Raw genomic sequence first — 25,558 nt, forward strand, 5'->3', positions numbered from 1 at the left:
TTGCAACGATGAAAATAAGATGTGCCGATTGACGAAATAATCAGTGCATCAACCTGGCTGATGGCTGTCAGGCTGACGTACCTCGGAGTTGAACAGGGTTTGGTGAGAAACGCGACTGACAAAAAATACACTGTAAAGTTGCACAAACCTCACACTGAGTTGTTATGGTGGTGTCTCACATGACATTGAAATCGCCTCTGACGGTGCAGCACATTGCTAAGTAATAGAGGTATAAATATATATTCCGAGCCGCTACATGAGATTACGAGCGACGTTGTAAAATACGAGCACCACTTTTGGGACTCCGAATGAAGTTGCTACGCAAACAGGCATTGAGATACAGACAAGAGACAACATATATTTGGGGCGCACCAAGTTGGCAGAAGATCCTTCATCAAGCCTGGGTAATCGAGTAATGTCCATTGGCTGGGTCTCGTTTGAGGTTCCAGATAGTGGACTCAGGAAGAGCGGCAAGATTCTTAGACCAGATCGCGGGGGTGTCGATGGCACCTCGCAAGATTGCAGTCTCTTGATAGTCCGAGGTGATGTAGGCGCGCAGGACCGGAGTGAACCTTGCAGTAACGTTACTGCCGTCGCTGTGTTTTGTACTGTGAGTGCTCTGAAGGGGAAATAGAGGGAAGATGACATACCCGACTTCGTTGAAGAAGAGCGCTGGCTTGGGCATCAAGTCTCCCGGGTTCATAAAGCCTGGAGGTGAGATACAGTGAGGTGAAAGGAAAGGAAAAGATGGCGGTCACAAACCGATTGCCATGTCCTGGATAGCCCCAGTCTTGTTCGCGGCCTGCAGGACGCCAGTGATTCCCGCCTTAGGCGGCTACACAAGGTATTCTTCAGTTATCGAGAAAAGATCGACTGAAGCCAAACTTACAGAGAAATGGAAGACATCATTGACATCGGTCAGGGTGGTTATTTCTCCGTCCTGCATGATGGCTCGGATTGGTGCTAGGAATTGAAGAGTAGATGAGAGTCGCTCACATTGATCTTGACACAGGTTTCAGCGTCAACAATGTTCCCACTGACGACTTGTGGTATGGAAAAGGCAAGCCTATATGTTGGATAAGCGGCGTCCATGAGAATGATTTGAGTCTTTTGTCTTACTGGCTCGTGTAGGTTGCGAGCATCCTGTATGGGCCTAAGACGAGGGGTGATATCTAAATTAACAACTAGGTAGCAAAGATATGGGAGCACCCACCCGTCTTTCCGAATTTGCTGACTCTGAAACGAAACGAGGTTTGAAGTAATCACAGGTGAAACCGATGGCACATACCTCCAAACTACGGGGAAAAAATCCTGGTAGAGGCCTTTCATGTCGGCATCGAAAGTGAGTAAAAGCGTGGACTCCTTGCCGAGATCATTGCTGGGAGATGGTCCGGTAAACAGAGTTGAAGACAACACACGATAGTGCAAAGACACTCACCACTGAAAGCTTAAGTTTCTGATGAAGAGGTGTGACATTGCTTCAGATTGTAAAACACAAAGTGCAGTAGGGATTGGGTGTGGATTGAAGAGCTTGTTCTGCGGTTAGATGCCCAGGAAGGCCATCTTTTATATGCCCCGGGTCGCGTAGCCTGTGACTGCTTCCTTGGTTTGAGATATGCTTGGGGTTCCCTCATGCCTTCGTACCTGCTGCTGGAGACCTAACGTATTACGCATCCCCTTACCCCTTGCTGTAGCCTTTCCCGCTGGACTTGTGACATAAAAAATAGGTCACCAGTCTACTTTCCCGTACCTTCGTGCTTTCGTACCTGCCGCTTGGGAATGCCTCCCTTTCCATATCAGTACATGCTAGCCTGAAGGCCGTACCTGCTTCGTTAGCCGATACAGGTAGTTTCTCGCTGATGACCTTCGTGCCCCTCCATCGGCCTCGGAAGTTTGTAGCTGCCGCTGTGGCGCTTTGTACCTGCCCTTCATTGCCCCCTCCCTCGCGTGTTATATCCCACCGCATCTTTCTCGCTAATATTCACTGTTCCTGTTCCTCAATCCTTATCTGGATGTCATGCTGCCTGAACTTTTCTGGGCGCCAAGATGATGATCAGAGTGGGAGAAGTCATAAATCTTCATCAATAGTGGGACTGCTGTAAAGACCGAGCCTACAAGAGATTCATATTGGGTTAGAATGGGATTGCAGGATGACAGCAGAAGCGAGTTGAGATTAGCGTCAACGGCAGTGACAATCTCTCGTTGATTGTTTGTCGAGATGTCATATGTGCGAGGTCGAAGATAACGTACATGCCTTCCGTCACCTGCCGGGGCTATCTCGCACCCGCCGCCCTCCCGTAAATGCCGTCCTAATTCCAGTGCCTTCTGCCACAACCCTCCCGCGCTTACTCGTTCGGCCACCTCGCCGTCACCCTCCCAGAACACGCCCATCCGCCTTCCATGTTTCCTTGGCTTTTGTTTGTGCCACGGCTGGCCGGTTTGTTGATAACTTGAGAATGCTCGACTCATACTGCGGCCAAGAAGTGCACATTGTCACATAGTGTTGAATAAGGTTGGTTTTATTGCCTCATTCACCAGAGGGGCGTAGGACACCAGCAACTTCAAAAATTACAGGCAGCTGCAGGTGAGCAGTGAGCACGCAAAGAAAAAGAGTGGTGGATTTGGATTTGGAAGTGCGGACAAGACGGGACGTGGAGGTTCGGGATTGGGTGAAGAAGACTAAGAGACATTCTGAAACGGAATGGACCTTGGTTTGCCTGGATTCATCATTCATGCACATGAACAGGACTATATGACGTTTTTGAGCAATGAACGATCGAGACTCGTGTAGTCGAGTCGATTACAGGACAAGCTGCTCAAATGGAGAGGGAGCACGCAGAGATGTGGAATGGAGTGGATGGGCGAGTCCAAGCCATATATATGCCTTGATCAAGCGAGCGTGAGTGGTAATTATAGCACATTTGACTTACATATAAGTAGAAGAGTTCTCTCGATAAGTAACAATGGTGTCTTGTCAGTTCTGGACATGGGATGAGTAATATATATGTTAAACTCGAGCACACGGAGAAATATGACGAGCCTATCCACGAAGAGGATTCAGACGGCAGTTTGCAATTGCAAGGTTTCCTAGGGAAAAAAATCCATTATCTTGCCCTAGCCCGCGAAACGCGTATGCTCAGTCACTCGGAGTTGATGGTACCTACTACTCATGCAAATAGATATCCATAGTCAGGAGAAATTCCTTGGGATGTCATCAACGATAATATTTATTCGAAGCCTGGGATAACATCGATGAGGCTCGCACGCAGTCAGGGGAAATCTTGTTGAATACTGCTCAAGAGACGCAGTACTCCAAATATATAAATATTATAAGGTAGAGCTATATATCAAACCCGTACAACTATTGCGAACTATTACACGCGCGATGTTGCAACTGAGACAGGCTGTTTGTACTCCAAATGAAGATGCTACGAAAACAGGGAGAATATTGAGATACCAACCTTAGACAACAGACATTTAGGCGCACCAATTTCGCATTCCTTCATTAAGACTTGGTGATCGAATAACGTCCCGTGGCTGGGTCTCGGCTAAGGTTCCAGGTAGTGGACTCAGAAAGAGCAGCAAGATTCTGCGACCAAATCGCAGGGGTGTCGATGGCACCTCGCAAGATTTCAGTCTCTTGATAGTCCGAAGTGATGTAGAGGCGCAGGATCGGAGTAAACTTTGCAGTCACGTTACTGCCGTCTCTGTATTTTGTGCCGTGAGTTCCCTGCAGGCGAGATAGAAAGAAGATCACATACCCGATTTCGTGGAAGAAGAGCGCCGGCTTGGGCATCAAGTCTCCCGGGTTCATAAAGCCTGAATGTGAAATACACTGAGGTGAAAGAAAAGGAGAAGATCGCAATCACAAACCTATTGCCATATCCTGGACGGCCCCAGTCTTGTTCACGGCCTGCAGGATGTCCGGGGTTCCTGCCTTAGGGGGCTACACAAGTTATGAGTCAGTTGTCGAGATGAAGATCAGTGACAGACTTACAGAGAAATGGTAGACATCATTGACATCAGTCAGGGTGGTTTGTTCGCCGACCTGCATGATGGCTCGCGTTGGTGCTAAGTATCGAACAGTAGATAAGAGTCGCTCACATTGATCTTGACACTAGTTTCAGCGTCAACGATGTTCCCATCCACAACCTGTGGTATGGAGAAGGCAAGCCTATGCGGTGAATAAGAGGCGTTCATGAGCATGATCTGGGTCCTTTCTCAGACATAGACTTACTGGCTCGTGTAGGTCGCGCGCATCCTGTACGGACCTAGGACGAGGGGTGATATGTAAGTTGCCAACTGGGCAGCAAAGATGTGGGAGCACCCACCCGCTTTTCCGAACTTGCTGACTCTGGAACGAAAAGGTTTGAAATAATTGCAGGCGAAACCAAAGGCACTTACTTCCAAACTATCGGGAAGAAGTCTTGGTAGAGGCCTTTCATATCGCCATCGAAAGTGAGCAAAAGCGTGACCTCCTTGCCGAGATCATTGCTGCGAGACGGTCGGGTAAGAAGACAGCAGATGTTGATGATGCAAAGACACTCACCACTGGAAAACCAAGTTTCTGACGAAGAGGTGTGACATTTTTTCAGATTGTAAAACAAAAAGTGCAGTTGAGATTGGGTGTAGATTGAAGAGCTTCGAGTTCTGCAGTTAGAGACTCAGCAAGGATGTCTTTTATATGCCTTGGATCGCGTAGGCCGTACCTTGGTTCGTGTGGGCCTTCTCGTGCCTCCGTGCCTCCTCGCTTAGCTTGATTCACTGTATCACCAGTTTTTTCTTGGCCTTTCCCGCTCCTTCAATACCTCCGTGCCAGTCGCTTGACACCAAGCATTATGCCTCCCCTTCCATATCTGCGCGCTCTCACCTGTAAAGTTCGTAAGTCCTTCCCTGGTTTGCTACACATGTAGCCAGGGTCTCCTTGATCCCTGTCCCGCCCCTTCATCGGAAGCTTGTAGCCGCCGTTGGTACCCCTTTGTGCCTGTCCTTGATGCTCCCCTGTTATCGTACCCCTTCACAATTGCTCAAGTACCAAGCCCAGAGGAGCAGAGTAACCCACTCCGTCGTCCGGCTAGGTAATAAGTAGTTGTTGGGCTCATCCCGTGTCCGTCAAATCGCACCAATACTATTACGCAGTCTATCAGAGTTGTACAAAACAGCGACCGAGCAATACAACAGACTTACTGCCTGCTGCTGTCAGCGTTTGGAATGGGCTTCACAAATGTCGATATACATAGGTTTGTCGGACTCCAGAACACTGCCACAGTGTATCAGCATCAAAAAATGCCTTTTTGGGGTATGCAATTCCGAAACGGCAACTACGAACTTCCGAACTCAGGGCGAGGCGTGGACCTGAGGTGTTAAGTTGCCACTGCAGGACGGCGGGGGCACAAGAATTTTAAAGGTGCGGGAAAAGTCAAGGGGAAACTGATAGAAAACCAAGCAGGTACGGCCTATCCCAGGCCGGCAGCGCGCGTAATGCATTAGGTCCCAGCGCGGCCGGCCAGGTACGAAGGGGACAGAAGGTGCGGGAAAGGCCCACCTAGACAAAGGGGGCTATATTTCAGACCAAAAAGCTGGTACATACCTGAGGCATAAAAAACGCGCTCGCCGATTGTCTAAAAACCCTTTCGTCCACACTCAATCTCAACTGCACTCAATCTCTAACAATGCCACACGCCTTCGTTCAGAAACTTGTCCTTCCAGACGTGAGTGTCCTTGCGCTATCGCCCCTCGTCACTTTTTCACCCGACCGTCTTGCAGCAAAGATCTTGGCAAGGAAGTGACGCTTCTGTTCACTTTCGATGGCAACATGAAAGGCATCTACGAGCAATTCTTTCCCGTAGTTTGTTGGTAAGGACCCGCACTTTCACTCGCGTTGGCTTCGAACCTTGCAACTTTCAGGCTCACCACATTTGGGCAGACGGGTGGGTGGCCCTGTCCATTTGCCCAATTACCTATAACCCCTCGTCCCAGGCCGATACAGGATGCTTGCGACCTACACGAGCCAGTAAGTCTATGTCTGACAAGGGCCCGAAGCATGCTCATGGCCCGTACTCACTCATCGTATAGGCTTGCTTTTTCCAGTCGACAAGTTAACAACGGGAACATTGTTGACGCTGAATCCTGCGTGGAGATCAACGTGAGAGACTCTCATCCAATCTGCGAATTCTAATGCGGACGCAAGGCACCATGCAGGACAGCGAAACAACCACCCTGACCGAGAAGCATCGCGTCTTCCGGTTTTCTGTAAGTCTTGCTGTAGTATCTTTATCCTGACGGCTCATGAATCGCTCGTAGAACCCTGTTGAGGGAGTCGCTGGTTGCCTGGAAGCCAGGAATGAGACTGGGTCCATTCAGGACATTTCACTCGGTTTGTGATTACCATATTATTATTATTTTCCGCCTCAATATGTCATCCCACTCCAGGCTTCATGAGCCCGGGAGAGTTTATGCCTAAGCCAGTGCTCTACTTCAAGGACGTTGAGTGTGTCATCTTCCCTTTATTATCACCGCAGAACTCACAGTACAAAACACAGAGACGGCAGCCGCGTCACGGCTAAGTTTACTCCGGTCCTACGTGCCTACATCACGCCGAATTATGAAGGGACCGCGATCTTGCAAAGCGCCATTGACACCCCTGTGATTTGGGAGCAAAATCTCGCCGCGCTTTCTGAGTCCACGACGTGGAACCTCAAACGGGATCCAGCCACTGGACGCTACACGATCACCCAAGCTTATCGGGGAATGTCACACTGGGGCGCGTAGGTATCTGCTGCCTGAGGTCTGTATCTCAATTTTCTCCCTGTTCTGTTACACAGCATGACTCGATTACGCTTTGATTGCTAGTTCTTCGCCTTTTATCACGTCACTCATCTCCCGAGAGGCTGTTGTACAGGTATACATTATAATGTATTTATATACAGCAGATAGATTTCATGTTGTTGGATTCGCCCGAAGTAAACAGTGGAATAAGCGATTATCCAGCTTCCAAAACGAATATTTTCTGTCGACGGCTTGCCAGATTAGCTTTTAGCTACCGGGCGAATGTCCATTTTTGAGTCACGATTGCGCAACTCGACTTCGACTCGTCGCAGAAAGTCAGGGAATTAATACTTGGAGAGCTGACACTGGTCCTCAACAGGCTTCTCCAGGATGTCTAGGGGTTAGTGTGACTAGAGGGCGTGACCACGTGACAAGAAGTAACGCTCAGTTTTACCTTGATACTAAGTTTGAAGTACTTAAGTTACATTGCAACCATCCCTCCATAATATCATCAGGGTTGCTTCTCATTGTATGCTTCGCTTTACCGGAAAGAATGTCGCGGTGAACAGGTTCGTGCCCTCGAATTCACTCAGCGGGGAGTCATACTGACATGATGTTTACCTCCAGGACAGTAGTCCAACCACGGCGACTACACTTGGTGCTTTCAGGCCAATGTCTTTCTTCTGGTAGATTGCAGCTGGCTTATCACCACGCAAGAGTTGGACGGACAGTTTTAGCACGATTCGCTTCTACTTCCACTTCTTCCTCCGATGCCAAGTCTAGTCATACTCCAAATCTGCCACCTTCTAGTGTATCACCTCGCAAGCATCGGGTGGAGCTTAAGCCTGGCCCATTGAAAGGACCTTCACAATCAAGCACGACACCGCGCCCTCACTCGACATCTCCAAAGCAAACACACCCTTCATTTCCAGCATTTCGTCCATCTCCGAAACCAAGTACACCAGATCCTGTTCCGTCTGCGATCGAGCTGGCGAAGCAAGACATAGCAGATGCAACTGCTCAGGGAGTCCTTCGACCAGCTCCGCCTGATGCTGGTTCCATCAGGCGCTTCACTCATCAAGCCATCGAACTCTTTGTCTGTGTTTAAACTCATCGGCGCATTCGCTCCCCTAATTCCTTTTGACCCCTTCAGAAATTTTATTTCCGAGGCCTAAAGGCTATAAACACGCACCGTAAACAGGCAGCAGCAATTCGTGCCCGCGTAGCTGCGGGCGGTCCAGCAGCCTCAAGAGCAGAGTCACGTTTTATCAGAACATTCCAGCAGGATGCACTAAAGTACACATCTGTCCACTTATCTTGATTTTTCTCAATCCCTCACCTCTAGGCTCATCCCGTTCGTGATTATTGTCTTAGTTATGGAGGAGCTCATTCCTTTCATTGCCCTTTACGTCCCTCGAATGTTGCCTTCTACGTGCGTCCTTCCAGGTCAACGTGATCGTATCAATGCGAAGGCACGCAAAAATCAACTGCTGGCTCTTGCAGAGAACCGGCAATTATTCGAACTCTTGCGGAAAGAAAGTGAAAGCTCTGGCTTCATTGCGGCGCAAAGTCTGGGTCGGCCAGGAGCACTGTGCGGGTACGTACTTTTTGAAGTATATTTTCAATGCTGTACAAGAGCTTTGTAGAATCATTGGTATCCCCGCTTGGCCACCTCAACTGGCTCAGTGGCGTCTGCAACGCCACCTCCAGAACATCTCATCCGATGATACGATGCTCAAACAAGAGGGATATGGACGTGATCTCACCCTTCCAGAGTTGAAGGAAGCCTTGCAAGAACGTGGAATGTGAGTACGCCCTGTGATATTCAAGGGGTGGTTCCTGATCGTTGTGCCCCTCCATGATATACATAGGCCTACATTCAGCGAAAGAAATTCCGCAGATGAACTGAGGGCCCAGCTAAAGTGGTGGATAGACATGTCCGAGATCATGCCCGAGGGTGCGGACGCTGTTAGCAGGCGCCTGTTCGTGCTCGGTATAATTGGATCACACGAGTAAATGCTGTTGAGATGCTCCACTATTTTCATGTGACGTAGTGCTGGACAGACTTTCTTAGATCTAGAGGTCAATAATGATATTTCAACTCCACTCGTTGTATTCGCTGTATTGTCCCTATCAGTACAATCTACCAACCTAATACCTACTGATATGTGCATATGAAATGTATGGCGTAGCATAAGGCTAAAATTGCTAAGATGCAATGTCATACCAATGACAGCCGAAGCCCACTTTTTCAACTCTCAAGTCAATGGCAAGGCTCCTAAGCTGTTCACCGAAGTCATTCTTGTCCAGAGTGCATTTGAAGTTGCGGTAAAGAAGACGTTTGGTCGAACACGACGACCTGTTGAACAATGCCTTCACCGAATCAGGAAGCCATTCGTCGACGATAGCTTCCCAGCTGGGGTCTAGAGCAAAAAAGGCCAATTCTCGCAAAGATGGCAGAGATAGCACATCGAAAATGCGAGATAAGGGTGCTACATTCCCAAACTGAACTGCATCTTCTGATAGGTAGATGCTCAGGATCTCCAAGGCACGATGCTTGAAGGGCATCGTGTCAAGAGGAGGCGTCACGTCCAAGCTTCCGCGGCAACCGGAAAGCTTGATTTTTAGATGGATTAGCGCAGGGAAATCAAGAAGGACTTTCATAAAGTTGACCTCCGCCCCTGATCTGTCGAGTGTGAGGTGTGTGATTTGAGGGAACGTGGTGTGTGGGATAATGTTAATGAATGCCCCCTTCCCGCAGAGAGCAAGGTGCGTGATATTCGACAGGGGAAGAGGATGGTCGAAGTTGGGAAGGGATGTCGACGGCATTACAGATATCAAAACGTGTTTCACAGTGGCAGGGGAGCTGCTGGTCAGGAATGCGTTGATGTAGCCGTAACTGGCTTGTACATGAAGATCATAAAACCGCGCCGAGTGTGAGACCAGAAGACGGAAAAGCCCTGATTCCGTTGGATCGCATCGACGAAACCAGTCCCATTTCTGGAGGCACATCACACTGATAGCCAACGGACGGGTGCGTGATGCTGCAAGCCAGCGGGCCACCATCGCCGTATATAGGTCTGCGGTCCAGACGCCCCAATCATGGACATCAATAGAAGACCAGAGTTCTGGCGTTTCCTGTGCAATGACCCTCCAGCGACGACAAATCTGGCAAAGTAAAAGCGGGGCGGACTGTATGTGGGGAATGATATATCGATCGTCGGGGAGGCAGAATTTGAATATATGCTGGATAATTTCTGTGGGAAGGAACCTCACAGGGCTGATGCGAGCTCTGTTTGCGAGGATGCGAGTTTGGACTTCGTGCCGCTTCTCTTGCTGAAGGGACATGCGCACGTGTATCGCCTCGATATCAGCCTGTAGGCTATTGAGCATAGACTCTATGTTTAATAACTCTACTCCATCTCTCTGCAGGGCGATTCGAGCTTCGTTGATCTCCACCTCCAAGGGAGAGCATACGGAGTTCATCGTACAAAGGGCAACATCCAGTTGTTTGGCGCCGACAACGGTGATGGAGTCCATAGCTCTGTGGTAGACCGAGGATGTTTTGCTTGAAAGCAACATGCCTGTAAATTGGTCAGATCTCGTACGTTTGGCAGTGATTCAAGAAATTTGATTGCTCACTCCTTTGCACGACAATTCAACAAAGGGGTACCTCTGTCTGATGGGTAGTTGTTCGAAGAGGAACACGAGGCCCAATTCCAAGGTGAGGCCGGGTACCTGCGAATATTCCGCTTGGCTTGGCTGAACGTGTTCTATTACTCGCATTTTACGAGCCGATCGAGACAGACTCGGACTCATCCACTTACTCGGGTGCCCACCGAAGAGGTATAGGCAGCATTAGGGCATGATGCCAATCTCTGCCACGCCAAGCAATAGCCCGCGGAGTTAATCTCGATGCTGTTTATCGTGTAGAGAGCGCCAACTTGAAGGGAGGAAGTTGAAGGAACTGGAAACGAGTCATGAGGCTGTACTAACTGGCTCTAAGTTTAATGGCACGTTCTCAACTACTACGAATGCCTAATTAGGACGTTTCCCCTCTGTTGGTGATTGCCCAAAATCAAACTTGCAGATCCTACCGAGTGCTGCAAGTGAAATGCACATGGAGCGCTTCGCTTAAGGTGTTCTGGCCTAGAGGGTTGGGAGATTATTACTATGAGATCTTCAGATATCATTTCAGTTCTGTACAGCACCCAGCAATCCTTGAGGACTGATCTGCACCATTCCAAGGTGTCTATACAACTCCCTGCAAACCTGAAGTTAGGCGGGGCGAGATGATATTGATCTTGTTATGTAGTACACAAGTACTGATGCAACACTCCATCACTATTCAATTAAGTAGATATCAAACCTTCGCTCCTCGATACCCCTGGCCGTACGCTAGGCTCAGCGCTGACAATCCTACGCTTGTCAAATGAAATGGTACCATATCTACTTACAACATTTGTACCTGCGAAGCTGCCCTCGACAGGGCCAGCTACCTCAGTTCCATTTCCACCTTCCAGGTCCCACACCCAACTCGCTCCGTTTGCATTCGAACCGACACACCCGTCCGCAAGAGAAAGCGCACAGAATGAATTCGAGATCGGGGGTATATGGAAACGATATCATTGAAGTCGACTCGACGAGTGGCTCGGAAGTGGCTTCGGAGATGCTATGGGCTGGGTTGTCGCTTCGTCGGAAGTTCGTAGTCCACGACTCCCACGTCTGACATAATCACCGTGCAGCAGCTACGATATATGACGATGCGGATTCGGATGATGAAAGGCTTAGCTGTCCAGGCCTTGCCCAGACGAGCTAAAGGTTTCCTGCATTAGAGGTATCTGATGCTGTATCTATTTCAAGATCGACTATAACGCTTCCCCGTGTGCAGGTAAATATCAAGGAAGTTGTAACGTTAACTGCGTTAACTTCTGTGAACCCCCGAAGATGAGCGTTTTGAGAAAGTCATGACAGTGTAAGCGGAGATAACCACGTGGACAGTCGAAACCCTGTGAATCGTTTCCTACCTCTACCCCTCGTCACGATTCAATGCCTAGATAAACGTTCTATGTATTACAAGGTTAATCAATTGAAGCTTAAGGGTTCGGTATCAAACAAAAGGCTGGAGCGAGATGAGTTGTTGTCTCGCAATTAATATACCCCTCAGTGACGACAAGTAGCACCCGTGGGAATATTGATCATTATAGCAGAGCAAAAAAAGGTTGCAATATCAGCAGTTCCATACATATACAAGCCTTTGTCATGTCTCTCGGATCTCCCTTGAAAGCTGTCCCCCATCACCCCCCATGGAATTAGCCATGGACAACATCCCAAACTTCCCCCCTCATCGTTCACAAACTAATAACCACAATATATCTGCTTCTTCATCAGTCCTTGGCGACATCGACGCCGACGACCAGAGCACTATTTCAACTCATATAACACCACAGGATGATGAAAAGCCCAACAAAAAGTTGAACGATCCTGACAGCAATGACAAGGGGTCATCAGGAAAGAAGCCTCGTCATCGTCATAGTCCAACTCAGCTCGCTGCTCTCAATGAACTCTATGAGAAAACTGAGCATCCCAGCCTCGACGACAGGACAGAACTAGCTGAGAAGCTTGGAATGTAAGTTCCCCTTTTAGGCACTCTCATGATTTTATTCATTTGGTCGACGGGCGTCTTTTGCATTCATGTTCATTCAACAAACTTATCATCCTTGCCTAGGGAAACGAAGACCGTTAATGCTGTGGTTTCAAAACAAGAGAGCTTCTACGTACAAGAAGCGCAATAAACCAGCTGCATCTGCTTCGACTGACGCACCGCCCTAGTGTTGCCGCGAACTGAACCCAATCGAAACGAGGTGGGAGTTTGTTTTAGGTTCGATGGGTCGAGGTGAAACGAACCGAAGTGTAACAAATACGGCTCGAAGCTCCAGCCAATGAGAAGTGTTTGTAAAGTGAACTAGATATGAAGTGGCTATGTTTCATTCTACGTTATCATCGTCGACATTTTGTAATAGATCAGCAAGCTCGTCGAACTTCCCCGTAACTATCAATTCCTCTGCAGCCCCCTCGTGTCACAGGCCCCGAAATCCGATAGTCATCCTCTTTTGCAATCAAATCCCTAGTGAAACATAGTCTCTCCTGTCTGTAAGAAAACTTGAGAATCTGGTGTGCTTCCATCACTCGTGGTGAGAGTCTGCTTCGACGGAGTGTGCATGTTTCTTTGCTGGATGAAAATACACGTTCGCACGGCACAGAGGATGCCTGAGCTGGCAGGACATCCATAGCAACGCAGAAAAGTAGTGGATAGACTTTTTCCATGCGCTGAAATCGACTTTAGCGCCTTCCTTATGTGAAGGAAAAGTCGAGCTCACCTCCCAGAAGCGAACGAGATCAGTCACGCGCATAACGCTCAAGCTCACGCAGAGCATCTTGAGGGTAAAATGGTGGACGTGCATGAGTAGCGAACCGTGGCAGACTTGTATGGCCTGGGTGAGAGTGATGATGCTGTTGCTCAGATGCTGAAGGGATACCAGTAGCAGAAGCCGCAGAACTGTTCCACCGGTGAAAACTCATGTTTGGTGATTATAATACTAAACTCACGGTACGACGCACGAATTTATACGATGACCTAGACACCGGTCGCATAACCACGCTTGAGGATTGCTCAACATTTGTATTGTACAGCATTGCAGGCGCCTGTCCTCTGGCGCTAAAGCAGTACTGCGGTCCGATGAAAATACGTATAATTACGTTCTAGACCAAAAGGTTTGAGGACGGGAAACAGAGGAGCAGAATACATTGAGGAAATGCTAGAGATGTGACGTTGCTGGAGTACTACTCTAACAAATCACCAAGTCACAGGCCAGATTTAGCATTTCATTTGGCAGTTCGTTCCTAATTCGATGCTTACTATTACCTGATCCGGAATGCACAATCGATGGGTAATGCACAATGCACTCCAGAGCTCACCACTCTACATATATTTCATTCGGAACAGCTGGAGAACAAGTATTAGCATATGTTCAATAAGACTGCCAAATCAAATATTTAAAATCGGCGCTGTGAAGCCTTCCCGAGATGAAACATTGTGCGAATGTACCCAAAATGAGTGATTTTTGGACACTAAATCCAAGATCCACCCACATCCCATTGACCTATCAACATAGGAACTTCAACATGTATGAAATACACTATTCTGAATCTACCCCATGTGTTTCTATGTCAATAGAACACCACCACAGCGTGCTATTCACGATTCATGAGCAAAGCGTGACGGTCAGGCTAGATTGGGAAATCACACTCTCGGCTTGGTTGAGTCTCCGCTTTGTTTGCATTCGGCAACACTGGACTTTCATTCGCTTTGCGCGCTGTCGGACTTTGGATATCATTGTGTATTGGCCGAGGTGCCGCGCGTGACATAGTGTGACGAAATTGTGCATTTCTTTTGTGTTTTCGACATCTCAACTTCCAGTGCTGCCGCTGCAACAAGCTCGCAACAAAATAAAATAAAATCTTGTTGGGCCTTATGCGCAGAGACCTAAGGTATACACTACAGTAGATCCGATACGAACATGTGTTGTTGTTGTGTTGCTATTCAGCAATAAGTGAAAATTGTGCATTTCCCATCGAATGATAGTATCTACAACGAGGCGTAAACGAATCGAGTTGTATCGAACTGCCTCAGTTTCGAACCGAACCCGAATTACCTCGAGGTCACTTCAGTTCGACAGCAACACTACCTGAGAACCAGACTCGAGATAGCGATCGGCAACATGCCGTGTATGCCGAGAGGGGCCACTTTGTACCCGACGCGGATAGCCGCTTTGTCTCCGAGAATGACGGCGCCAGTGATGGTGTTACGTCTCGAAAGGGCAGAGGCGAACCAGCTCGCAATAGAACAACCCCTGAGCAAGCTGACGAGCTTCGTCGTGCATATGCATCGAATGCACATTCAACCAAGGAAGACCGAAGAGAACTCGCTGAGCGAATTGGCATGTCAGTGGTGTTTTATCAAGATCATCATCGTATCATCATACTGATATTGCATCGATAGGCGCCTTCAAAGCGTGACAAATTGGTTCCAGAACCAACGGACCCAGGCCAGGAAACATAAAGAAGACCACCATCCCTTCACGTCTTCTTCATCGACAACTGCAGATGGATCGTCCCTCTGTCCCATCTCACCCATCCTCTGTTATCGATGATGATCACGGAGTTCCATAATCAGTTTGGAATTTGCAATCACTGGATGAGAATGTGGTTGTGGACATGGCGTGCGTCTTGTGCCCCAGGCAGGTCGGCGAGTTTTCCCCCATCAGCCGCCATGGAATTAAGCTACCTCAGTTCCATTTCCACCTTCCAGGTCCCACACCCAACTCGCTCCGTTTGCATTCGAACCGACACACCCGTCCGCGAGAGAAAGCGCACAGAATGAATTCGAGATCGGGGGTATATGGAAACAATATCATTGAAGTCGACTCGACGAGTGGCTCGGAAGTGGCTCGGAGATGTATGGGCGAGTTGTCGCTTCGTCGGAAGTTCGTAGTTCACGACTCCCACGTCTGACATAATCACCTACGATATATGACGATGCCTTTGACGAGACTCTGAACGGAAGAGACTACACGGTGCCTTGCGTTCTTGGTGCATGAATGCATTCTCCAACTCATCTGTAGAGCAGATATATAATGTCAGACTACGTCTATGGTAGCTGGGTTAATATCGGAGTGGGCGTGAGCGTTACATATGATTGCCGTTTCGCACACCCCAAAAAGGTATTTTCGTAGAGTTTCGAAGACCATTCCGAGTCTTGAAGTGCTGGCCTGCCAGTAGCAGTCATTCAGCGCTCAGCCACAAACTTCACCTTGTGCTTTTTACAACTCTGACAAACTAAGTACTTAGTAATATTAATACTGGTGCGATTTAACAGCACGGCACGAGCCCAACAACCATTACTTAGTGGAACGACTTAACCGGACGGCGGAATCATTTTGGGTCTGGCCGGGTGGAACTCCAGCGTCCCAACTCTTAGTCATTTTCACAGCCCTGGACCAACTGTGACAGGGTACGATACGGCGCGAGGGTACGAGGGGAAACCGAAGGGCAGGCACAAAGGGCTACCAACGGCAGCTACAAACTTCCGACGAAGGGGATCAATCGGAGTCCCTGGCTATATGGCAAACCAGGGAAGCACTTACGGCCTGTTCCAGGCGACAGCGCGCGGATATCGAAGGGGAGGCATGATACTTAGGTGTCAATCGACTGGTACGGAAGTATTGAAGGAGCGGTGATATAGTAAACCAAGGTAAGCGAGCAGGTACGGAGGCACGAAGGTACGAGAAAGCCCACACGGAGAAGCTAGCTATACCGCAAACCAAGGTACGGCCTACACGGTCCAATGCATATAAAAGACCTCCTGCTGAGTCTCCAACTGCAGAACTCGAAGCTCTTCAATCCACACTCTCAATCATCTCAACTGCATTTTTTGTTTTACAATCTGAAAAAATGTCACACCTCTTCGTCAGAAACTTGGTTTTCCAGTGGTGAGTGTCTTTGCATCATCAACATGTGCTGTCTTCTTACCCGACCGTCTCGCAGCAATGATCTCGGCAAAGAGGTCACGCTTTTGCTCACTTTCGATGGCGATATGAAAGGCCTCTACCAAGACTTCTTCCCGATAGTTTGGAAGTAAGTGCCTTTGGTTTCGCCTGCAATTCTTTCAAACCTTTTCGTTCCAGAGTCAGCAAGTTCGGAAAAGCGGGTGGGTGCTCCCACATCTTTGCTGCCCAGTTGGCAACTTACATATCACCCCTCGTCCTAGGTCCGTACAGGATGCGCGCGACCTACACGAGCCAGTAAGTCTATGTCTGAGAAAGGACCCAGATCATGCTCATGAACGCCTCTTATTCACCGCATAGGCTTGCGTTCTCCATACCGCAAGTTGTGGCTGGGAACATCGTTGACGCTGAAACTAGTGTCAAGATCAACGTGAGCGACTCTTGTCTACTGTTCGATTCTTAGCACCAACGCGAGCCATCATGCAGGTCGGCGAACAAACCACCCTGACTGATGTCAATGATGTCTACCATTTCTCTGTAAGTCTGGCTTTTGCAGATCTTCATCTCGACAACTGACCCATAACTCGTGTAGCCCCCTACGGCGGGAACCCCCGACATCCTGCAGGCCGTTAATAAGACTGGGGCCGTCCAGGACATGGCAATCGGTTTGTGATTGCGATTTTCTCCTTTTCTTTCACCTCAGTATTTCACATCCAGGCTTTATGAACCCGGGAGACTTGATGCCCAAGCCGGCGCTCTTCTTCCACGAAGTCGGGTATGTGATCTTCTTTCTATCTCGCCTGCAGGGAACTCACGGTACAAAATACAGAGACGGCAGTAACGTGACTGCAAAGTTCACTCCGACCCTGCGCCTCTACATCACTTCGGACTATCAAGAGACTGAAATCTTGCGAGGTGCCATCGACACTCCCGCGATCTGGTCTCGGGATCTTTCCGCTCTTTCTGAGTCCACTATCTGGAACCTCAGCCGAGACCCAGCCACGGGACGTTATTCGATCACCAAGTCTTAATGAAGGAATGCGAAATTGGTGCGCTTAGATATCTGTTGTCTGAGTTCGGTATCTCAACGTTCTCCGTGTTTTCGTAGCATCTTCATTTTGAAGTACAAACAGCCTGTCTCAGTTGCAACATCGCGCGTGTAATAGTTCGCAACAGTTGTACGGTTTTGATAGATGCCTTTATCTTATAGTTTATATATTTGGAGTACTGCGTTTGCTTGAACAGTATTCAACAATCTTTCCCCTAACGGCGCGCGAGCAGCTCATGGATGCATCCCATGCTCCGCATAAATTGTCGCTGATGACACCACAAGACGTTCCTCCCGACTGTGAATATCTATTTGCATATTAACTCTGACTGAACATACGCATTTCTTCAATTAGATATCAAATCTTCGTTCCTCAATACCTCGTACACCAGCGCTGACGATCCTTCGCTCGTCAAATGCAATAGTACCATATTTACTTGCACTGATTGTTCCTGCGAAGCTGCCCTCGACAGGGCCAGCTACCTCAGTTCCATTTCCACCTTCAAGGTCCCACACCCAGATCGCCCCGTTTGTATTCAAACTGACACACCGACCGTCTGCAAGAGAGAGCGCAGAAACGGAACCCGAGGGTCCATGCAGAGTCCGGACAAACGTCAACCTCGGTGTATGGACTGACGAACTCGAGACCGGGGGCACATGGAGACGGTATAACTGTAGATGGCTCGACGAGTGGCTCGGAGGTGAGATGTATGGTGGCTGCAGATGTGGCTGCTGGGGTGCTGTACCAGCTTCTGAAGACCCTTGAGATATTGGAGAGACATCGGTCACGTCTCCAGGGGCTAGAACGACCCATTTCCCGTCCGTTTGTGTATCTGCAACTTGTTTCACTTTCCGGCCCCATTGATCACGCATAAGCTGCAGTTTCTGCTCGTCTATCCACCCTTGCGGGACGTCAAAAGCACGGGCAGACCTGGTGACGCTGACTTCAAAAGGCCCTAGTTGTGATGACTCGCTGGAGGATGGAACGAATGTTCGTTTACGAGGTATAACACCCGACGGAGATATGATGAGTTCTGTGGCACCCACGCTCCAGTGAGAGGGATAAACAGGGATAGCGTAGGCCATTATAAGCTTGTAAGATGCTGCCGAAGGTATGGCAGAGAGTACGAGCGATGTAGGCGGATGACTGGTGAAAGACGTGAGTGTTTGAGTGTGGGTGATACAATCATTGCTCAGGTCGTATATCATGAGCGTAAACGAGTGCGACAACGTGACGAGTAACGGATGATTGTAGGCTGCGTGAGTCACTGGAGAAGCACGGTGAGGGGACGAAGGGACGTAGGTTTGCTTTGGAGAGGTGGTTAAGGACATGGAAGAGTGATCGTGTTCGAATATACTGAATTCTCCAGTTGTCAGGAAAGCAGCCAGGCGTAGGACGTGGGAGGAAGATAAGGAAGGTGGAGATTGATCGAGTGCTACAGCAGATATGTTTGCTGTGGAAGTAGCTAGAGTAGACCTGCAAAGCAGAGTGCGCGATACGCCATTGTTGTCTCGTACTAGCAGTGAGGATCTACCGGACTCCGTCGACGATATGGTGAATCCGCCTGCCAATATAACGTGCTGACGAGGAAAGGCCAGTGGTGCTTCGGCCTGATGTGTCTCCTCGGCGTTAGTGAAGTTCTCGATAGCACAACGTCCTAGACGGGTATGGGATAGTGGAAACAGAAGAATATTGATTATAACACATACCGTTCTTCCAGTTTGAGCTGATACGATACATCCACTTCCAGTCCAGAGCGTCATCAGCTGACGACGTGGATACGGAAGCTCTCGAAGGAAGGGGTTTAACTGATCTTCCATCTGTTCGACCGTAAAACCCTTTGCCTCCCCTCAGCCGTGTTTTGCCATACTCTCTGACAAACAAGGCTTTCCAGAGCTACAAGTACAACCGGAGCAGCGGGCGATCCGAGTGTGTTCAACATTCATTCTCTTGCTGTCCAATTGAATCAAATATATACCTGGTTGTCGCTCGAAAGCCTGGCACAATTGCTGTTCGTCGCTTGCATGGCACAGAGATCTCGAGAGTTCAGGAACGAGAAGATAAACAGAATGAGTTCATCATAGAGCGCATTGTCAAATGTTGCGATAAGACGATGCTCCTGCGACCATAGCCGAGTATTATGCAGCCTCTTCGCGGGCGGCAGAGGCACTGGGGATAGCCTGTGCTTGGACATGGCAGAACGGGAGAGAAATATGGGAGAGGCATATGTATCACCAATCATTACAGCGGCCCGCAATTGATCGGGAGGGGCCGACTTTCCGAGAAACTTCCATATTTGGCATGTCTCCCGTTACTGGCTCATTGTATACTCCGAACTGCTTAACCCAAGGTTAACCAAAACAACTAATGGCCCCCTCACGAGGTCCTCAAGCACTCGCTCGAACGCTGCATAAAACGCTCTCGAACCACCGAGGACCCGTCCATGTCGTTCGATACGCAAAAGGAAGCGCAAAATACGTCCTAAGTGGAGGACAGGATCGCACCATACGCCTCTGGAATCCAGACCTTGGTACCGAGATCAAGGTGTTTGAGGCCCATGGGTACGAGGTCCTGTCTATATCTGTGTCAGTCATATTCGCTGTTTCTTGGCCTCTCTTGAAGTTGACGAATAAGATCGCGTGCAGGAGTCATGACAATACAAAGTTTGCGTCTTCTGGAGGGGACCGCTCTGTCTTTCTGTGGGATGTGACGGCGGGTGTGACGACACGTAGGTTGTCAGGACATATGGGTAAGGTAAATGCTGTGGAACTTAATGCAGATGCGACTGTGTTGGCGAGTGGTGAGATGATACCCTTCACTGGATGTGTGAATAGCAGAGTTCACCATACTTTATCATAGGCTCGTATGATTCCACGGTAAGATTATGGGATTTGCGGTAAGCATGGAACCGCTTGGGCGTAGGGATGACATCAAACTGTTCTCGGCAGGGCACCAGCGCGTGCGCCGATCCAGGTACTCGAAGAAGCTCGCGACGCCGTACAGGCCTTACACGTGGATGCAACCACGATAATTGCAGGCTCTGTAGACGGATATGTCAGAACGTATGATCTCCGTAAGGGCGAACTGCGTTCAGACTTTATAGGGCGTAAGTAATGCGGATATTGATTGCACACAGGGTGTTAATCCTCGTGTCTCGCAGAGCCTGTCACCTCGGCCGTTCCCTCTGCTGATGGAACCACGCTTCTCGTATCCACACTTGATTCGCATGTCAGGCTGTTCGATACGACCAGCGGGAAGCTTCTGAATGCCTTCACTGGCCACAATCACACATCGTATCGCTGCCGAGCATGCTTCGGACATGAAGAAGCAACAGTTGTCTGTGGAGATGAAGACGGTACTGTTTGGGCTTGGGACTTGGTTGATGTGAGCATTTCAAAGTTCACGTATATCATTACCGTGCTTACATTCATTTTAGGCTACAGTCTTGCAACCCAACCCTCCGCCAAAAGTTCATGATAAGGTGATCACTTGGACAGAACATCACCCGGTAGATGCTGGGGAGATGATTACCGGTAGCGCAGATGGCACTGTGAAGGTCTGGCGACACTCGAGCTAGGCTTTCTTTATTACAACTGCAATATGACCATCCTTTTGAGTGTAGGGTATATATCGTGAAACGCAGTATGTCATTAGTGGAACAAAGTGCTAATAGATGTATCCATTCTGTAAGAAGAAAAATAATATTACAAAGGTCATCATCAGTGTGACGATCCTTCTACAACAGCCTTCAGTCGCTGTCTCAGCATATTCCTTGTGCTGCCTGCATCCTTCCCGTCCTTCCCATCTTTCGGCGGCTCTGGTGCTGTGATTGCACTTTGAGATTCTAGATCCGAGAACGAGCTCAACGTCGGCGAGATGCCACTTATAGACGGGGTACCAGCACTGCCAAATATGGAGCTCGCGGCGGTCCCATATCCGCCGAGTTCCGAAGAGTCGCGCAAAACGCCCAACTCGCCTGGACCCACAAGTTCAATGATCTCAGTGAGAACAGCAATACGGGTCCATCGCCGAAAGCGCGTGTACTTTCCCATTCCGCCTTTCGAGCTCGCACCTTCCCATTTGTTGTCACCGTACAGCCAACCTTCGGGATCTGTGACGACCTCATCTTCAGCGGCGGGGTCGAGGAACGGGTCGCTGGAATGTTGTTCGCCAATTCGTTCGGGCGACTCTGCAGGACCACTTGAGCTTGAGATCACATTGTCTCGACCACGTGCGGCGCGTAGCATCCGTGCTGCAGTCCCGGTACTTTCATCAGGTCCGTCTTTATCCTTTGGAGGTGTCTTCTCCACACGCCAGACACCCTCCTGGCCTTCTTTACGCACGACAACGCGCCATTCGGGCTCTTCCCATGTCCACCGTGCTACACGTTTCGCACGACCATTCTTTCCGACAGCTACGTATGCTGTTGTAGAGGCAGGAAGAGGGAAGGCTGAGGGTGGCGGTAATGGAGTGAGAGATGAGCTGCACCATGATGGGCGCTCATTAGGAAGTAGGGCGGCTGTCCAATCAAGAGCCATCCACCACCGCTGATTCTCGTAGACTGTAAACAAGAAGCGGAGAGGCGGGGAAGGCTTGGGGGTGTCATCCGCTAATACGGATGCCGGGCGTATCTTAGTAGAAGCTTCCAAAGGAGAGGGCGATGCGGGTGGTGGAAGCGGCACCCCCGAGACAAATGAGTATAACCGGTAAAATGCCCATCGGACATGTGCGCTGCGCGTAATGGATGCTCGAACATGTCTGGCCCAATGCGCCCTGTGGATCATGAACAGGGTGCCGCATATCGCGATGCACACACGGAGACCAACAAAGGATGTGAGGATGAGGTATGGTAGATAGGTGAACGCGAGTACTCGGAGAACGAGAAGGGAGGGAGGGAGGGGAGACGCAATGACAGGTGATACAGGAAGCAGGGCGTGAATGGTCGTTAAATCAGATACGAGGGCGTGAAGCGCGCTGTCGGTTACCGGTGGTGAGATTGCCGAAGAGGTGCCAGTGGATGATGTCCACCGTCTCACAGTGAACACGAATGCAACTGCAAGTGGTAAGAAGAATCTGGTGAATGGCAGGTATTTTAATCAGCTAGAAGGTGTAGATATTGGAACAGGCATACCTCAACGTCGGCTCAGAGAGCAGGCAGAACGCCCACCATACGGCCAGAGCAAGCCAGCTTTCCTCCCATGAAGACTCCCAGCTGATAATCTGTGCCAAGTGTCTTATGGCCTGGATATATGGGGCTAGGGCAACTAGCTCTGAAGCGAGGGGTGTCGGAACGGTGGTCACAAACTCAATGAGAGTTGGAGGAGGTGACTGCACGACGGGGCTCGTGGTAGTCCCTGAGCTCACAGATGCCGCCATGGGCATCTGTAGTATCTTGGGCTTTAGTTTGAAGTCCTTGGGCTTGGGCGACATCAATTAATAGGCGAATACTTCACACGACAGCCGCGACCACTGGCGCAATAATAGTGCTTTCGGTGAGAAAGCACGTTTACTTATATCCTGTTTATACTTGTCAGTCAGAAGACTTGTCGGACGGATATTAGCAACATACGAAGAACCGCAGAGTTCACAGCTGCACAGACGCTCAAGGGAATCAGGTGGAAACGGAACCCGGCGTTCGGCTTGCAAGCAGCCAGCAGGTCATGCGACCTTGGCATGCGTATTGACGTGCAGAAGTGCATCTAAAGTGGATGGAATTACATAAGTTTTGCACAAAATAACTAAAACGCAAATAGTGACAAATAGCCCTCCCAAATGCAATCGACGACGACGAAGCATGTTCGAACTTTACTGTTTCTTTCTGTGGTAGCGCGACTTGCAGTCTGGACGTTAGTCTCGATCTCTGCATACTTGCTTCCACTGTTCGATGCATCACCAGACATTGGGACATCCCGTTCTTGGGACTCGGTTCTCCTTCGTTGGGACGCGTTTCACTTCGCACACATTGCAAAAGAAGGATACGTGTATGAATACGAGTGGGCTTTCTTCAATGGACTGCCACTATTGATGCGCGTTTCGGCCCACCTACAGGCCCTGGCAGGTTTTGGTTCGAACGATTGGGCGACGCTTCTTCGAGGTGGGGCATGTATGGCCGTACTTTGCGACTCGACACAAGTACTCTATCACCTATCATTGCATCATCTCCACTCACCTTCCCTGGCGTTTTTGTCCACCGCGCTCTCCGTCTTCTCGAGTAGTCCTGCTGCGCTTAGATTGGCGTCCTACAACGAACCGTTCTTCACATATTTCTCGTATCGGGGCATGCTGGCGTGTGCTCGTTCTCAGTGGATCGCAGCATCTATATGCTTTGCTTTAGCAAGCATGTTCAGGTCCAATGGAATATTTCTGTCCGGATTCATACTCTGGGGCATGCTGATCACGCCCTTTTTGACAGGGCGAAAGGATCTGGTAAGCTTATGCATCCCGCGTTATGACATATGAACTAATGTGATTCTGCCAGCTTACTCATACGCGTCTGCTTAAATGCGTTTTATTGACTGCGTTGCCGCTGATTCCCTTTATCCATCACAATATTATCGCATATCTTGTATTCTGCACGCCATCAACAACGCGTATCCCAGATTGGTGCGCAACCAGTATGATTCCTTCGATATACTCCCACGTGCAGTCCAAATACTGGAACGTTGGCTTCTTGCGATATTGGACAGTCTCCAACATACCAAACTTTATTTTCGCGCTTCCTGCCGTGCTTCATATTTTCGTGTTCTGCTGGTTTTATCTCTCGAATTTGCCTGCAATTATTCCCCACATCATACCTCAGATCCGGTCAAAAACCAACAACGTCCCCCCTCCTCAGCTGGACTCTTCATTCCTCTCTCCATCCCTCCTGCCCCACGTGCTCCACGCCTTGGCGCTCACGTCGATCTTGACGTTCAACGCTCATGTTCAGATATCACTCAGGCTTCTCCCGTCTCTTCCAATCACGTACTGGGCTGCTGCTCGCCTCATGCTCGACCTTCCAAAGTGGGGAAAAGCATGGGTCACATGGAGTGTTCTGTGGGGCGCGTTGAGCTGTGTGCTCTGGGCAGTTTTTCTCCCGCCTGCTTAAATCCGATAGTACGACGAAATTCCTAAGTACTTGGGGTGCGTAGTACAATAGATGCCTATTTGCCACCGAGAGTCGAGACGGTAATTTGCCCCAACACAGCAGCATGCTTTGTCGTTGGTTGTCGCTACATACTTGACGTCTGACATCAACTCCAGATCATTTAGCGTGCTGTCAAAGCAGCAACAACGGCGAGGACAAAGGAGAAACGCATTGTTTGTGGGGATGTGATATGGGATCAAATAAATCCGAAAGGGAAGTAGGAAGATAGCTTGATTTTATGTGCTGAGTATTGTTATTCATGGCGATGTAGGCAGAACTTCGAACAGATGATATCTGCAATGCCAGCAGATTGCCACCTAAGATTTTGAAGCAAGGCCTAGATCAATGCCAGCTCGAATCCGCTGTCGGAAGAACTCATCGTAGCTTTTTAAATTCACGTTATCTCTATGACATCCGGATTTTTCAGCCAAGTACAACTCACGCGTCGATCGACTTTCAGCTCAACATCACAAAAACTGCTCAACTCAACCCGATATAGCTTGTTGGGCGCATATCACTGTCGGGTTGTGTACTCCCTAACATCTCGTATCGCGGCTCTCAGAGTACGTTGTCACGATATGATCACCATGTAGTACACATCTGCTTATACGTCGATCTAAACCGACAATGCCTTTACAATCAATCAGGTCGAAGACGAGGAATGGATCACAACGGAACTGAATGTGCCCATTCCTTCCTGTGTGAAATCATTGATCAAAATTTAACACTCCTATCAGTTTCAAGCTTCGCCTTCGGGTGCTGCCACGCCATAAAACTCCCGTCGATGTTTTTGGAGACTTCTTTGCTTATCTCTTCCGCTGCACGGAGAGTTTATCATAGACGCGCATGTCATCGGCCAGACCTTGTTGCACCACGTCGAAACCAGCATCAAATTCGTCTTGAATCACCCCAACGGCTGGGATGGCGCTCAGCAGACGAAGATGCGACGCGCCGCCGCACACTGGTTTAATTCTCCATACATACGAAGATCGTGCGCGGGTCCGTTTCGCCACAGAAGGAGAAGCTAGTCTCCACGCGTGTGTCCAGAG

General features: G+C 49.3%; 11 protein-coding genes across 11 annotated transcripts; 6 read left to right on the forward strand and 5 right to left on the reverse strand.

The window, feature by feature from the left end:
• Nucleotides 1-184: 184 nt before the first annotated feature.
• Nucleotides 185-1,577, reverse strand: EDB91DRAFT_144090 (uncharacterized protein). Its single transcript, XM_041326219.1, has 10 exons — nt 1,439-1,577; nt 1,289-1,378; nt 1,214-1,236; nt 1,120-1,153; nt 997-1,066; nt 890-940; nt 763-835; nt 651-708; nt 373-596; nt 185-317 (listed from the first exon to the last, which is right to left on the reverse strand). Exons 1-9 carry the CDS (start codon nt 1,474-1,476, stop codon nt 395-397), a joined length of 639 nt encoding a protein of 212 aa, XP_041170307.1. The 5' UTR covers nt 1,477-1,577; the 3' UTR covers nt 185-317; nt 373-394.
• Nucleotides 1,578-3,210: 1,633 nt separating this feature from the next.
• EDB91DRAFT_1171439 (uncharacterized protein) lies at nt 3,211-4,608 on the reverse strand. The gene is made up of 9 exons (XM_041320213.1): nt 4,550-4,608; nt 4,405-4,494; nt 4,332-4,354; nt 4,238-4,271; nt 4,105-4,174; nt 3,998-4,048; nt 3,874-3,946; nt 3,762-3,819; nt 3,211-3,707 (listed from the first exon to the last, which is right to left on the reverse strand). The coding sequence occupies exons 1-9, from the start codon at nt 4,585-4,587 to the stop codon at nt 3,506-3,508; spliced, it is 639 nt and encodes a 212-aa protein (XP_041170308.1). The 5' UTR covers nt 4,588-4,608; the 3' UTR covers nt 3,211-3,505.
• Nucleotides 4,609-5,666: 1,058 nt separating this feature from the next.
• EDB91DRAFT_1171462 (uncharacterized protein) lies at nt 5,667-6,991 on the forward strand. The gene is made up of 10 exons (XM_041320214.1): nt 5,667-5,715; nt 5,772-5,856; nt 5,908-5,930; nt 5,980-6,013; nt 6,076-6,145; nt 6,202-6,252; nt 6,304-6,376; nt 6,433-6,490; nt 6,543-6,787; nt 6,853-6,991. The coding sequence occupies exons 1-9, from the start codon at nt 5,673-5,675 to the stop codon at nt 6,769-6,771; spliced, it is 666 nt and encodes a 221-aa protein (XP_041170309.1). The 5' UTR covers nt 5,667-5,672; the 3' UTR covers nt 6,772-6,787; nt 6,853-6,991.
• A 214-nt stretch (nt 6,992-7,205) lies between these two features.
• On the forward strand, nt 7,206-8,857 carry EDB91DRAFT_1171478 (uncharacterized protein). The gene is made up of 6 exons (XM_041320215.1): nt 7,206-7,337; nt 7,396-7,864; nt 7,922-8,064; nt 8,114-8,365; nt 8,415-8,573; nt 8,640-8,857. The coding sequence occupies exons 1-6, from the start codon at nt 7,300-7,302 to the stop codon at nt 8,782-8,784; spliced, it is 1,206 nt and encodes a 401-aa protein (XP_041170310.1). The 5' UTR covers nt 7,206-7,299; the 3' UTR covers nt 8,785-8,857.
• On the reverse strand, nt 8,777-10,629 carry EDB91DRAFT_144351 (uncharacterized protein). Its single transcript, XM_041326220.1, has 3 exons — nt 10,596-10,629; nt 10,411-10,541; nt 8,777-10,352 (listed from the first exon to the last, which is right to left on the reverse strand). The coding sequence occupies exon 3, from the start codon at nt 10,348-10,350 to the stop codon at nt 8,977-8,979; it is 1,374 nt and encodes a 457-aa protein (XP_041170311.1). The 5' UTR covers nt 10,351-10,352; nt 10,411-10,541; nt 10,596-10,629; the 3' UTR covers nt 8,777-8,976.
• A 1,429-nt stretch (nt 10,630-12,058) lies between these two features.
• On the forward strand, nt 12,059-14,949 carry EDB91DRAFT_1171489 (uncharacterized protein; the record flags this gene model as incomplete). The annotated part of the gene is made up of 5 exons (XM_041320216.1): nt 12,059-12,397; nt 12,507-12,599; nt 12,970-12,983; nt 14,490-14,772; nt 14,831-14,949. Coding segments are annotated over exons 1-5 (832 nt in total), but the record flags the coding sequence as incomplete, so codon positions are not given.
• Nucleotides 14,950-16,260: 1,311 nt separating this feature from the next.
• EDB91DRAFT_1171505 (uncharacterized protein) lies at nt 16,261-17,567 on the forward strand. Its single transcript, XM_041320218.1, has 9 exons — nt 16,261-16,319; nt 16,375-16,464; nt 16,515-16,537; nt 16,598-16,631; nt 16,695-16,764; nt 16,821-16,871; nt 16,927-16,999; nt 17,052-17,109; nt 17,164-17,567. Exons 1-9 carry the CDS (start codon nt 16,282-16,284, stop codon nt 17,363-17,365), a joined length of 639 nt encoding a protein of 212 aa, XP_041170313.1. The 5' UTR covers nt 16,261-16,281; the 3' UTR covers nt 17,366-17,567.
• Nucleotides 17,568-17,733: 166 nt separating this feature from the next.
• On the reverse strand, nt 17,734-19,612 carry EDB91DRAFT_1331223 (uncharacterized protein; the record flags this gene model as incomplete). Its single annotated transcript, XM_041325382.1, has 4 exons — nt 19,362-19,612; nt 19,093-19,279; nt 17,782-19,040; nt 17,734-17,754 (listed from the first exon to the last, which is right to left on the reverse strand). The coding sequence occupies exons 1-4, from the start codon at nt 19,575-19,577 to the stop codon at nt 17,734-17,736; spliced, it is 1,683 nt and encodes a 560-aa protein (XP_041170314.1). The 5' UTR covers nt 19,578-19,612.
• Nucleotides 19,613-19,733: 121 nt separating this feature from the next.
• EDB91DRAFT_1171512 (WD40-repeat-containing domain protein) lies at nt 19,734-21,100 on the forward strand. Its single transcript, XM_041320219.1, has 6 exons — nt 19,734-19,968; nt 20,029-20,183; nt 20,243-20,279; nt 20,332-20,489; nt 20,544-20,767; nt 20,820-21,100. The coding sequence occupies exons 1-6, from the start codon at nt 19,751-19,753 to the stop codon at nt 20,958-20,960; spliced, it is 933 nt and encodes a 310-aa protein (XP_041170315.1). The 5' UTR covers nt 19,734-19,750; the 3' UTR covers nt 20,961-21,100.
• EDB91DRAFT_1229994 (integral peroxisomal membrane peroxin-domain-containing protein) lies at nt 21,101-23,092 on the reverse strand (the record flags this gene model as incomplete). The annotated part of the gene is made up of 3 exons (XM_041321046.1): nt 22,953-23,092; nt 22,515-22,900; nt 21,101-22,456 (listed from the first exon to the last, which is right to left on the reverse strand). Exons 2-3 carry the CDS (start codon nt 22,811-22,813, stop codon nt 21,103-21,105), a joined length of 1,653 nt encoding a protein of 550 aa, XP_041170316.1. The 5' UTR covers nt 22,814-22,900; nt 22,953-23,092.
• A 58-nt stretch (nt 23,093-23,150) lies between these two features.
• Nucleotides 23,151-24,754, forward strand: EDB91DRAFT_1209486 (glycosyltransferase family 76 protein). Its single transcript, XM_041320748.1, has 2 exons — nt 23,151-23,809; nt 23,862-24,754. Exons 1-2 carry the CDS (start codon nt 23,156-23,158, stop codon nt 24,468-24,470), a joined length of 1,263 nt encoding a protein of 420 aa, XP_041170317.1. The 5' UTR covers nt 23,151-23,155; the 3' UTR covers nt 24,471-24,754.
• The last annotated feature ends 804 nt before the right edge of the window (nt 24,755-25,558 follow it).

This window comes from Suillus paluster, assembly GCF_016628075.1.
Source record: "Suillus paluster strain FC165 chromosome Unknown EDB91scaffold_138, whole genome shotgun sequence".
Lineage (NCBI taxonomy): Eukaryota > Fungi > Basidiomycota > Agaricomycetes > Boletales > Suillaceae > Suillus > Suillus paluster.

Excerpts from the sequence above, each read along its gene's own strand:
- EDB91DRAFT_1171439 (XM_041320213.1), bottom strand. The coding sequence starts at position 4,587 with ATGTCACACCTCTTCGTCAGAAACTTGGTTTTCCAGTG. Across the intron at positions 4,355-4,404 it reads TTCTTCCCGATAGTTTGGAA|AGTCAGCAAGTTCGGAAAAG; the intron begins GTAAGTGCCTTT and ends TTTTCGTTCCAG. Across the intron at positions 4,272-4,331 it reads CAGCAAGTTCGGAAAAGCGG|GTCCGTACAGGATGCGCGCG; the intron begins GTGGGTGCTCCC and ends CCCTCGTCCTAG.
- EDB91DRAFT_1171478 (XM_041320215.1), top strand. The coding sequence starts at position 7,300 with ATGCTTCGCTTTACCGGAAAGAATGTCGCGGTGAACAG. Across the intron at positions 7,338-7,395 it reads AAGAATGTCGCGGTGAACAG|GACAGTAGTCCAACCACGGC; the intron begins GTTCGTGCCCTC and ends GTTTACCTCCAG. Across the intron at positions 7,865-7,921 it reads ATCAAGCCATCGAACTCTTT|AAATTTTATTTCCGAGGCCT; the intron begins GTCTGTGTTTAA and ends TGACCCCTTCAG.
- EDB91DRAFT_144351 (XM_041326220.1), bottom strand. The coding sequence starts at position 10,350 with ATGTTGCTTTCAAGCAAAACATCCTCGGTCTACCACAGAGCTATGGAC.
- EDB91DRAFT_1209486 (XM_041320748.1), top strand. The coding sequence starts at position 23,156 with ATGCAATCGACGACGACGAAGCATGTTCGAACTTTACTGTTTCTTTCT. Across the intron at positions 23,810-23,861 it reads TGACAGGGCGAAAGGATCTG|CTTACTCATACGCGTCTGCT; the intron begins GTAAGCTTATGC and ends TGATTCTGCCAG.
- EDB91DRAFT_144090 (XM_041326219.1), bottom strand. The coding sequence starts at position 1,476 with ATGTCACACCTCTTCATCAGAAACTTAAGCTTTCAGTG. Across the intron at positions 1,067-1,119 it reads CTCGCAACCTACACGAGCCA|GCTTGCCTTTTCCATACCAC; the intron begins GTAAGACAAAAG and ends TCCAACATATAG. Across the intron at positions 709-762 it reads TATCCAGGACATGGCAATCG|GCTTTATGAACCCGGGAGAC; the intron begins GTTTGTGACCGC and ends TCTCACCTCCAG.
- EDB91DRAFT_1171505 (XM_041320218.1), top strand. The coding sequence starts at position 16,282 with ATGTCACACCTCTTCGTCAGAAACTTGGTTTTCCAGTG. Across the intron at positions 16,465-16,514 it reads TTCTTCCCGATAGTTTGGAA|AGTCAGCAAGTTCGGAAAAG; the intron begins GTAAGTGCCTTT and ends TTTTCGTTCCAG. Across the intron at positions 17,000-17,051 it reads CGTCCAGGACATGGCAATCG|GCTTTATGAACCCGGGAGAC; the intron begins GTTTGTGATTGC and ends TTTCACATCCAG.
- EDB91DRAFT_1171462 (XM_041320214.1), top strand. The coding sequence starts at position 5,673 with ATGCCACACGCCTTCGTTCAGAAACTTGTCCTTCCAGACGTGA. Across the intron at positions 6,253-6,303 it reads ATCGCGTCTTCCGGTTTTCT|AACCCTGTTGAGGGAGTCGC; the intron begins GTAAGTCTTGCT and ends AATCGCTCGTAG. Across the intron at positions 6,491-6,542 it reads CTCTACTTCAAGGACGTTGA|AGACGGCAGCCGCGTCACGG; the intron begins GTGTGTCATCTT and ends TACAAAACACAG.
- EDB91DRAFT_1171512 (XM_041320219.1), top strand. The coding sequence starts at position 19,751 with ATGGCCCCCTCACGAGGTCCTCAAGCACTCGCTCGAACGCTGCATAAA. Across the intron at positions 19,969-20,028 it reads GAGGTCCTGTCTATATCTGT|GAGTCATGACAATACAAAGT; the intron begins GTCAGTCATATT and ends GATCGCGTGCAG. Across the intron at positions 20,768-20,819 it reads GGGCTTGGGACTTGGTTGAT|GCTACAGTCTTGCAACCCAA; the intron begins GTGAGCATTTCA and ends CATTCATTTTAG.